Source organism: Malus domestica, chromosome 17 (genome assembly GCF_042453785.1).
Source record: "Malus domestica chromosome 17, GDT2T_hap1".
Lineage (NCBI taxonomy): Eukaryota > Viridiplantae > Streptophyta > Magnoliopsida > Rosales > Rosaceae > Malus > Malus domestica.
The window spans coordinates 15,954,691-15,965,948 of record NC_091677.1 but is presented as its reverse complement, the minus strand read 5'-3'; the positions used below and the strand labels follow the sequence as shown (position 1 = coordinate 15,965,948).

Here is an 11,258-nt window from a genome sequence, read left to right as displayed (position 1 = left end):
GGAGGGAAACTCTTCTGGGTCCTTGACGGTATAACGTTGACCGGTGCTCAGTAGTTTCAGGATTGGTCAAGTATGGTACAAACAATTACTATAAGAAGGTTATTCCTTAATAGATGTATAGTTACAACAATTATTTTTTGACTTGGTTTTCCTTAATGAAAGTTATATGGATATAAAATACTATTTATAGTGAAGTACGTCAATTTTCAAGATGTTGGCATTAGGAAGAAAGAAACACCTCATCTCAAATAGCTATTGCATGCACGCGTTGTTAGAAAAATATGCGGAAGAGTCGCGTTGAAGTTCTTACCGACAAATATTACTTTTTGGAGGCAAGTTTTTAAGACGGGACTTTGAAAAATTATAACTTATTACAATCTGAAAAGCTTCACGATCCAAATAGCCTGTTTTGTCGTAGTTTTGATTTTTAATCTGAGCCGTGTAATACCAATTGAGAAGCTCTTCGACATTGCCTGTTCGTCAAGCTTTGAAATACAGAACATACAACCAATCTGTCGAATAAAAAAGAAACAGAATGCTCGAAACAGATGATAAACTATGTATTTTGATCAATTACATCGAGGATAATACATCATAAACTACGTATTAATGTTAATACGCTAATTAACATTAATTATTCGAGATCCAAGTCAAAAAGAAAAACAAAGACAATTTGGTATGACTACGAATCAGGCACCCTCAATGTACATAAACAAAACCTCTTTGTATATTTGCTGTATATTTTGCTTCTAAGTAATCAGCAACTCGGGTGCAGTAAACTGGTACAACCGGAATCGTTATATACAACTCTCAGAGAAAGACCGGAGCCATAACCAGCGTTATAGTTGCAAGCATTTTGATGAGAACGTGCAGCGAAGGTCCGGCTGTGTCTTTGAATGGGTCACCCACACTGCAATGCCAAAGAAATTCAGAATCGGGCAGCAATCAATGTGCAAGGAAAGCCACGTGAAAGAAAGAACTAACTACAAGAATTATCAGGGAGATAGAAGCCAAATGATTGTTATGAAAATACTTTCTACTCCACAACTAGACATGTTCAATGTCAAGAGAGAAAAAAAGAAGATATCAAGAGAACTTACGTATCTCCTGTAACTGCAGCCTTATGGCAATCACTTCCTTTGCCACCGAGAACCCCTGTCTCAATGTACTTCTTTGCATTATCCCAGGCACCTCCGGCTGTGTTGAGGAAAAGTGCCATAAGAATACCGGAAACAGTTGCAAACATCAGCATGGAAGCCACAACTTTAGCACCAAGTAGAGGTTGCCCATTGTAGTATCCAAAGATCCGGAACACAATACCTGCAAGGAGTACGAGCAAGAATTAATCCTTGATCATGAACCGCATGGTAAAGCAGCATGTTGATATGTGAACACTAAACATTTGACAATAATGCGAAGAGTTGCATCTTTTTCATCAAAAAAATAAATACTAGCTCCTTCCATCAACCAATCCCACATCCAATTTACCAGTAAGATAAGGACCAATTGAATCAGAGAATCATATTCCAAAATCCAGAGTAAAACAACATTTATATAACATGATCACACAGCTTTCACAATAGGAAGCACCAAAAGTCGATGAATAAACGATTATATAAAGAACCCTGATCCTGGAATTCAATGCAGCAGTATAACAGAACATAAAGAAACTTACACCACGTGTAGCATACTCTAGAGTTTGTTCTTTTACTCTTATAATTTAAACATAATTATGCAGTAACACTAGACTTCCATTATGCGATTTGTTTTAATCAATGCCCCAGAATTAATTTCATCACAATTCATAGCAGCACAACCAAAGGAAGAGAGACGCAATAAATGAAGATATATACATGGTAAAAATACTTCTATACTGTGCACAAAATAAGATATAACTTTATGCAGCCCTTCATATAGAAATAATGCAACTCCAATTCACACATTAAAAAGCGGCCATGATAAATCGTGTCCAGTAGATAAAGGAGTACAATTGAAATAAGATAATTAACCCACCAACAGCTATAGGTGAAATAATAGCCAAGACACCAGGTTTTATCATCTCCCTTAAAGACGCAGATGCTACAATCGCGACACAACGAGCATAATCTGGCTTCTCCTTGTACTCCTACAGAAAGCATGTCAGGAAAAGCATAATTAGAAGGCTGGTTTGATTATTTATCCAACAGTTGTGCGCACACACTGTTGTGTACCATCATGTACGCTAATTTTTTGCCATCATCTTCTTTTCTACATTCTCTCTGTTCACTTTTGAATTCTTATTTCAATTTACTTACAATTATACCATTATGTTTTGACAATCAGTTGTAATTTGTTGGTAATAAATGAACATGTTGAATAACTAGTGTAATTAATTAGTATTTAAATGGGGAATTGTTATTAGCACTCCAAAAATCTCATTTTACACTCCTCACAAGTGTATTTTTCTTTCTAATTATAGAAAGTTTCGAGTGCCAAATGAGATTTTTGGAGTGCTAATAACAATTCCCTTTAAATGACGTTTAGAACAATATTTATTGTGGTGAAGCTGTGATCCCCAACAAAAGCTTTAGCCTCATTGTAAAGATCAAGAATATGGGAATTTCTACAAAAGCATTACTCACCATTATCCCAGGCTTCTCAATAAATTGCCGCCTTACTTCCTTAACAACCTCTTGTGCAGTTCGGCCAACTGCTGAACAGGCCCACGCGCTAAATAGAAATATCAGCATAGAGCCCAACAATCCGCCAACAAAAACTTCTGGAATGGCAATATCAACCTGGCAAACAGTTAAAATTTCAAATTAAGAAACAACTGAATGGTATTTGTCAGGGAAAAATATCGACAGTGAGATAGCTTTTCTGCTTACCTGTTTGAAAGGTTCACGTGCAAAGGCAGCAACCTCGTCCATATAAGCACTAAACAGAAGAAAAGATGCAAGTGCAGCAGATCCGATGGCAAATCCTTTAGTGGTAGCTTTTGTAGTGTTTCCTACTGCGTCTAGAACATCAGTGATCTCCCGAACACTTTCAGGCTGTAAGGATACATCAAATCCAAATTGTATAAAATAAGAGAGTAGAAAAAATAGTCTTCACAACTGAAACAAAAATCTTAATTTCATCATTACAAGATACCTGCTGACTCATCTCTACAATTCCACCAGCATTATCAGCTATTGGACCAAACATATCCATAGTGAGAACATATGCAGCAGTACTGAGCATTCCCATTGTTGCTACAGCTGTGCCAAATAGCCCACCAGTTGGAATTCCATTTTCGTCTATAAGGCCAGAGGTCTGGCCGAGCCAGTAAGCTGAGATAATAGATACACTAATGACAAGAACAGGAAGAGCAGTTGATTCAAGACCCAAACTGACTCCAGCAATTATATTAGTCCCATGACCTGTGGAGCTTGCAAGAGCTAATGTGCGTACAGGCTCGTGTTTGTAGTCGGTATAGTATTGGGTGATAAAGACGAAGACATATGCTGTGATGATGCCAACTAGCCCACACAAGGCAAAGTTAAACCACGCAGATGGTGCTTGCTCAGTATAAAGCAGCCATCGCGTAGACTGTACAAAAGAAACAATTGCAATGACAAATAATGTCTTAAAACTCAAACCAAAGGAAAACTTAGGCTAGGCTCTGAAGCGTAAACTTCAAAAAAAAAAAAAAAATTCAAGAGACAACCAGAGGAAAAAAGATGAAACATTGTTTTATGGTCAGTGGAGTATTACCGCACCAAATGTCAGAACAGCCAAGAGTATTGTAACAGAATATCCTCTCTGTAGAATTTTCATTGGATCCTCAGAAGAAGCCTTTCCACTGGAATCTCGTGTACCTCTAATTGAGAATATTCCAACCGATGAAATCACCAGATCAAAAGAGTGAACAACCAGAGGAAACAGGATGAAACCAGATGCATCTGCACAGTCAGTGAAAGAAAAGGTGAGTGTTTAAGAGAAATAGATGGCCTGGTTTGAATAAAACCAGTAACAACACTAATGAAATGGCCAACAAACATATTTGTCGCCAAGGTTGAGTGGCTGTGTGTGTGAATGAATATAACACCACAGCTTGTGCTTGCCTTCAATTTTACAACGTTGAGCCATCGTTCCCCCAAGAATCATAGCACTAATAATTTCAGCAGCAATACTTTCAAAAAGATCAGCACCACGGGCTGCACAATCTCCCACATTGTCTCCAACCTTAATTTCAATTATCAAAGTAAAGCCAATAAATTTACACATTTAAAGGTAGCAGGCATAATACAAATTTATTGGTGCTGTCCTCAAATATGGATAAAAGGACCAAACCATTTTTCTCCTTTCTAGTCTATCTCTATAGAATCTGCATGCAAGCTAATGAATGTCTACAATTATGATACACTAATAACTGAGAAATATATATTATACTTTCACCAATTATCCTTTTCTCTTTTTGTAATTTCAATCTTAGTTAATACATATATATTGGGTACTCAAGGAATTCCTACTAATGAACTTAAGGTTAAACCATTGTAATCAAATATACATATTTAACTGACTTTATAGCCCATATTGGGGCAAGGTTAGTTTAGGACTAATAAAACAGTTGATATGAAACATAAAATTGAAAACTAGGCCTTCAATGTACATAAGTTCCGCCTAGGATTTCAGGGTTGAAAGATGAAAAATACCAGATCAGCAATCACAGCAGGATTCCTAGGGTCATCTTCGGGAATTCCCTGCTCTACTTTTCCAACAAGATCTGCTCCAACATCAGCTGCCTTGGTGTATATTCCACCTCCCAACTGAGCAAATAAGGCAACAAAAGAAGCTCCAAATCCATATCCAACAAGCAGAAGAGGCACTGAGAATTAAGTACATCAAAGTCAAGCACCAGGTCTAAAAAACAATGGAAATAGTAACTGATGTACAAAGATGAATATGCAGTCAAACAGCTAACATCATCATATAGATATTAAGTTCATACCATCATATATAAGCATTAAACCCATATATACCGCTTACTGTATAGAACAACAGGTTATACCAGGGCAGATGGGTAGTTGCAAGTTTGTAAATACATTGTCAAACAGATTGGAAAAATTTTCACTAGGATGAAGAGAAAAAAAAAAAAAAAAAAAAAACTCATCTAAATAAATCACCACAGGGAATGCATGATAACCCTAAAGATTAAGAGGATACAGCAGTACACTTTAACGTTTCGTCATAGGATCATTGAAGTAGGAATGAAAAGAAAGAAGTTCTTTAAATTGATGCAATAAATATCATAACCATAGCCAAGGAGCAAGGAGAGTCAACACATACAGTCAGTAATCTTCATTGAACCTGGTGAATCCACTTCCAACCAAACATAAAAAATGGCATACAGGATGGCTATACCAAGTACAGCCATACCAACAACCACCAAAGCAGAAAAACCACCAGCACGAACAGCTATCTGCACATGGTATTTCCCCTTTAAGATAAGAATTTGATGTGTTCTCAAACAGTTAACTACATAGGACACATACCTGTAATGCCTCTCTTGCAGACCGTCTAGCAGCACTAGAGACTCGAACATTTGCACGAACTGAAACCCACATCCCAACATACCCAGCAGCACCTGAACACAAAGCTCCCAAAAGAAATGCAGCTACTGTAATATAAGCTGAAGTGAACCTGCATCAAACAATCATCATCAATATTTATTGACAAAGAGTTTCTTTTGGATTGGGGTGAAGAGGACAGGTATGAATATAGAAATAAAAAATTATCACCTCCCAAGACCAGATGCTTCTTGCTGAGGTGTTGGTCTGCGAAATAAATATATGCAGAGGATAACCGAAGCTAGTAAAATTGCCATCTTAGAGATGGTTCCATACTGGGTCCTGAAGAAACCTTCAGCTCCATCACGTATTGCATCTGATATCTGAAAGGGGAAATGAAAAGCTCTAAATAAATACATGTGGAGCTAAAGAATTCCACCTTTCAACTCTAGTTCTGTCCCAGCTCTAGTTCACTACCCAAAATGCAGTCAGGCCATTGACTATTATTATGCCTTTCATCACTCATAAATAACCAGCTTATGATTCTTTGGACTCTTCAAATATGCAAAATGAAACAAATTCAGTCATTTGTTTACTGGACAACCATGAGGAGCTACATGTACCACCAACACTTTAGTTAAACCTATCGTGAATCCGTGATGTGCTTGGTATATTATCCCTCCATATTGATTTTTAATAAAAAGAGGGGCTTGGTGTTTGGAACAGGGGACGTTGGCTATCATTTGGTTGTTTGGATAGAAAGGAATAGACATATATTTGAGGATATGACGGTGAGAAGATTGATTATTTGTCGGAAAGAGTTCCCTTCTGGGCTTCCCTTTGGGCATTTCATCAGAGTTCAGGTAGAGCTCGTTTTATGTCACTTTTTTTTTTCAGATTGGAATTATTCTGTTAAAAATTGCATGGTGTTGTTGTCTTAGATGTCTTCGTTTGCTGGTTTATGAAGGCAAATGATGATTTTTGTCTTTGATTGTTTTCTGTTAGAGGACATCTTGTTCGAGTGTTGTACCATTTGCATTTTATTAGTAAGGTCTTATTTCCTATAAAAATATATAACTGAAAAATGAAATAGACCCTGATTGTGTACATCCAGCAGATTGTGAATGAACAGAGTGTATATTATATATATTAACTTTAGTGGCAGTTTACAAATGTACCTGACCCATCTCCGGAGGTCCCTCATCCTTTGCGAGAACCCATTTAGCCAGGTACATAGACACCAAAAAGCTGATAATACAAGTTGAGAAAACGAACACAATGATAGGGGAAGTACTTGCTCCAACGTAAAAGACCACTCCAAGTGCAAGAAGTAAAATAACAAAAAGAACACGGACATTTATCCGCATCAGAATCCGGAAAATCTGCGCAAACATACAATGGAATAAGAATTCACTTATGGAAGTGTTAAAATAATTTCATATATGTTCATAGTATCATGTAGGTCGACATAAGCATGCACTAATTTGCTTTCTATAACCAAGGTGCCAAGCCAAAAAACACAAAAAAAACATGTAAAGATAAGTTCAATTTCAAATATCTAGCCTACATAAATGGTTATTATTATGAACAACTTCAATGTACAGCTGTTGCCCCATATGAATTATATGGCGACTTTCTGCATGCATCAAATCATTGTCACCACCAAAGTGGATATTGTTTTTCTCAACTTTTTCTCTCAATTCAAGGCAAAACAAACAAAAAAAGACAAAATGTGCCTAGATAATAACATAGCAATTTAAGTTTTTCCTGCACTAAACAGACACGAACTAAAAAACAGGTGCTAAAAAGGGGTATAACATTCTTACCAATGGGTTGTAAGATTTACCACGCATGTTAGGGAATGTCCTCGGCCTGTCTTGGTAAGGCCCCAAATTACCACCCTCCACATCAACAGCCATGACCACAGAATGGATGGAATTCACCTTCCGAGCTACAGGAAAAGGACTGTACTCGCCACCTTGGGGCAAGTCGCCCCCTGAACCTGGACGCTGAATTTTGAATGATCTAATTCAGCCAGGAAAAAGTACTTCTCGCACTTCACCTCATACAAGTAAAAAGAAGTAACTTAGGTTAACAGTCCACCAGTCATCTCAAACCCAAAAACTACTCCGTTTCCCTCCCAAGAACCCAAAATTTCAGCCTTTAACGCCAAGCCACTTTGCTGTTTAAGAAAAATCCATTAGTTTGTAGACTATATTATGAAAATTTTCTTTCTTCATATTACATTCGTCGAAAAAATAGCATAAAAAAATGAAAAATCACAAAGGGAAAGAAATTGGATTGATGTATCAGAAATGACACAAATGAGCTACCTTTTCATTACAATAAACTAACAAATCTCCTATTCATCATAAAACATTCAACTCCCATAACGAAAATCAGCATTTCTGACACACAACACATCAAACAAACAAACCTTACTCCATTTGTGAAACCACAGTCCTATTCAGATCAGTTCCAAACCCAAACAGGAGAATAACAGCTATTCAAATGCCGAATTCGGTTTCAGAAACAATGCAATCAGAGAGAAAACACAACAAACGAAATAATGATCCAAACAAAAGCCCAATCTCTCACCTTCAGCCTCATTTTCTCGGCACACAAATAAACCAAAATTAAAAATGTAAAATTCAAACAAAATTCGCATAAAACCCAACGAGATCCAAATGCAAAAACCTTAAATTTGAAAATTGAGGGCTCCGAATCAAAGCGATTATTAGATCTCTACCACAACCAAAACAGCAACCGAAAAACGAGAATTGCAGAGATAGAGATCAAAGAGATTCTTACCGGTGAACGAGTCAAATGTATGAATGTGATTGCAGAGAGATTAGGTTAGGGTTTCAACAGCTCCTGGAGGAGGTGAACTCGTAGACTTTTCACAGAGACAGTTTAGAGAGAGAGAGAGAGAGAGAGAGAGAGGGTGAGAGATGGAGAGAGACAAAATTTTACCAGTGAAGTGAGTTTTTGGGTGGGGGGGGGGATTCGATCAAAAATGTCACTGCACGTTTGGCACTCTGACTGTTTTATTCGGTTTTTTTAACACGTGGCAAAATGCCATGTCAGCGATCCAATTGGATGATGCCATGTCAGTGGTCCTGTCATAGGGTGCCACGTCTGCTGCTGTTGGCTTGAAAACTGAAATGTATGTTATTAATTAATTAATTTCCTTCATTATTCCAAAATAACATAAAAATCCACACAGATATATTAAATGAAATATATTCCATACAAATAATTTGGTGGGAATCAAATTCCTTAGGTACCCTTTAGTTCGTGAGATGGGACGCACATTTGGTGTGCCAATTTGTCTGGGACGAGCTGTCCAATGGAACGAATTTTAGTAAATTTTTTGTGCCACCCTCCCCCTTAAAACAAATTTTTCCAACCTCATGGAACACAAAATTATAACTTTTTGGACAATAATACCCCTCATCTTTTTCATTAATTTCTACTCTTTCTCGTAGCCTCCCTCCCTAATACCCTCCCTCTCTCCTGTAGCCTCTTCCTCCTCCACCACAAACACATCAACCCAGGCTAACCTAATCCAAATAAACCCATCTGAACCCAACCCCACCTTCCTCCTGCCGCCTCTGTCCTCCCTGCTAGTCCCACGATGAGACCATCGTCGCGAAAACCTCAAGACCACCCACTCGCAAGACATGGCCGACGCCGTTGCTCGAGGGATGGGATGGTGAGGATTAGGCGAAAGATGTGAGGGATGACATTGAACTCGTCGGCGATGGCTCAAGTAAGGTCGAACTCGTTAGAGTGGATGGGTACAATTGTCATTTGATCCTTCATTCTATTCCGCCGTGAGTGTGCACCAAACGTAGCATGGAACCTACATCCCGTTCTGTCCCGTTTCATCCCGTCTACATACCAAACGGTAAATATTTTTTATGACAAATGAGGATTTTTTTAGTACAATGATATATTTTATATTAAGGAGAGGGGAAAGTTCGGCTAAGTTACACAATGGATAATCTAATTTGGTATCAAATTCACCATCCACGAGATTCGAACATAAGATTTCTCACTTATAAGTGAAGAGGAATATAACCAAACCGTAATATTGTGTGGCGAAATAGAGTTAGTGTGAAATCCCGTTCCCGAATTTCACTGTTATAATCTACATATTTGTATTATTGAGATTTTATATTATTTCTCGAGAATTTATTTTAAATTGTTTGGATTTAGATTTTAATTAAACTAGTTATGAAGAGTGAAGTTTGAAAAATAATTATTTAAAATTCGTTGACCTTTTGAGGTCACAAGTAACGTTTTCGAATATGTCTCGAAGCCACGAGCGCATAGGCAAAAGCCGTTTGCTAGTCCGAGTTATAACGGTATAGTTACGGACGTTTGAAGTTGTGAACTATAGATTGTGGGAATTATTTAATTCCCACATGTGGGTTAAAGGTTAAGTGAGTTTAAAAAGGGGAAGGTTTCTGAAAAAAAAAAAAAAAAAGGGGAAGAAGGAGGGGTCTGATTTTTTGACTGGTTTTGGGGCGTTTTCGACCCATTAAAACCACAAACTTGACCCGCTTGTATCTCCTTCATCCAATCTTCGTTTTGGGTGATCTTGGTGTCCATGGAAAGCTCTTGATGAGCCCTACAACTCTGTAACGTTAGATTTTCCATTTTCTTATCCATTTTTCCAGTTCGAGGCAGCAAAGTCCCGTGGGTTTTTCGGCGGTTTTGTCATTTTTCCGGCGATTCCGGCAACCATTTCCCTCAAGTGAGGTATGAAACTTCATCTACTCTTCATAATCTTCAAATTGGTATGCTTGGTTCGTGCTTTCGTATTCATTTTAGAGTTAGGTGTTTAGAACCCTAGAAACCCGGTTTCCCCGAAGAATTTGGATGATTTCCGGTTAGAATTTGTCGTTGGTCTAGCTGTGAATAATATCTCCCTTGTTGAGCTCTAGTCACCAAGTGAATTTGAGCCTCTTGGGTTAAGGTTGAAAAATTGGGTTTTCAAACCCTTCACCATGGCTACCATTGCGTGTGGCAATGCGTGGGACCATCCACGAGTCTTGTCTATGTACCAAATACCTTCTAGTGACCCTGTGAACCTATGTCTAGCTTGGTTTCCCAAAATTCAATTGTTGGTGTGATGTGGAGAAATGTGAATGACTAATGTGTGATATTGGTGATTACTTTGTTTGCATAACTACTATCCTGTGTGGATATGAGATGGTTTTATAATTATGTTTCCTATAAAATTATTAATTTTTATATTTAGCCATTGATGTAGTTTTATGGTGTGATTTGACATGCATATTGGAAATATGGTTTGTATTGTATGATTGGATTGATGTGATGAAATGCGAGGGCTAGTAGTGGGCCATTAACCCATTGTTATGGGGTTTATTACTTCGAAACATGTTTCAACCCTCGTGTCATTATTTCATTCTCATGTCGTTGAGTCTTTGTACCTTGGGTAACTTGATCAATGTTTTGTTTCATTGATTGGTGTTACACATTCGACTCTGCGATTCCGTTGAGTGGTGGTCCGAAATCGTATCTTGGTTTGGATTCCGTTGAGTGATGGTCTTGTATCTTGGTTTGGATTCCGTTAAGTGATGGTCTGGAATCCCTTCTACTCCGCGATTCCATTGAGAGATGGTTCGGAATCGTGTTCACCTTGGGGTTATTGAATTTGGATTGAGATAGCTTCAAAGATGTAGAATTCGGCCGAAC

The 11,258-nt window shown here is 37.9% G+C and overlaps 1 protein-coding gene across 4 annotated transcripts; it reads right to left on the bottom strand.

Annotated features, from left to right (window-relative positions):
- Positions 1–536: 536 nt before the first annotated feature.
- On the bottom strand, positions 537–8,552 carry LOC103426080 (pyrophosphate-energized membrane proton pump 2). 4 transcript variants are annotated; one of them, XM_029097070.2, is made up of 15 exons: positions 8,343–8,552; positions 7,358–7,713; positions 6,710–6,913; positions 5,763–5,914; positions 5,517–5,664; positions 5,311–5,443; positions 4,677–4,849; positions 4,086–4,206; positions 3,736–3,923; positions 3,133–3,570; positions 2,868–3,032; positions 2,622–2,777; positions 2,014–2,125; positions 1,101–1,320; positions 537–910 (listed from the first exon to the last, which is right to left on the bottom strand). In XM_029097070.2, exons 2-15 carry the CDS (start codon positions 7,448–7,450, stop codon positions 811–813), a joined length of 2,403 nt encoding a protein of 800 aa, XP_028952903.2. In that variant the 5' UTR covers positions 7,451–7,713; positions 8,343–8,552; the 3' UTR covers positions 537–810. The 4 variants fall into 4 exon arrangements, with proteins under 4 accessions (XP_028952903.2, XP_028952905.2, XP_028952906.2 ...); XM_029097072.2 differs by having other exon boundaries at positions 7,358–7,587; XM_029097073.2 differs by having other exon boundaries at positions 7,358–7,540.
- Positions 8,553–11,258: the final 2,706 nt, after the last annotated feature.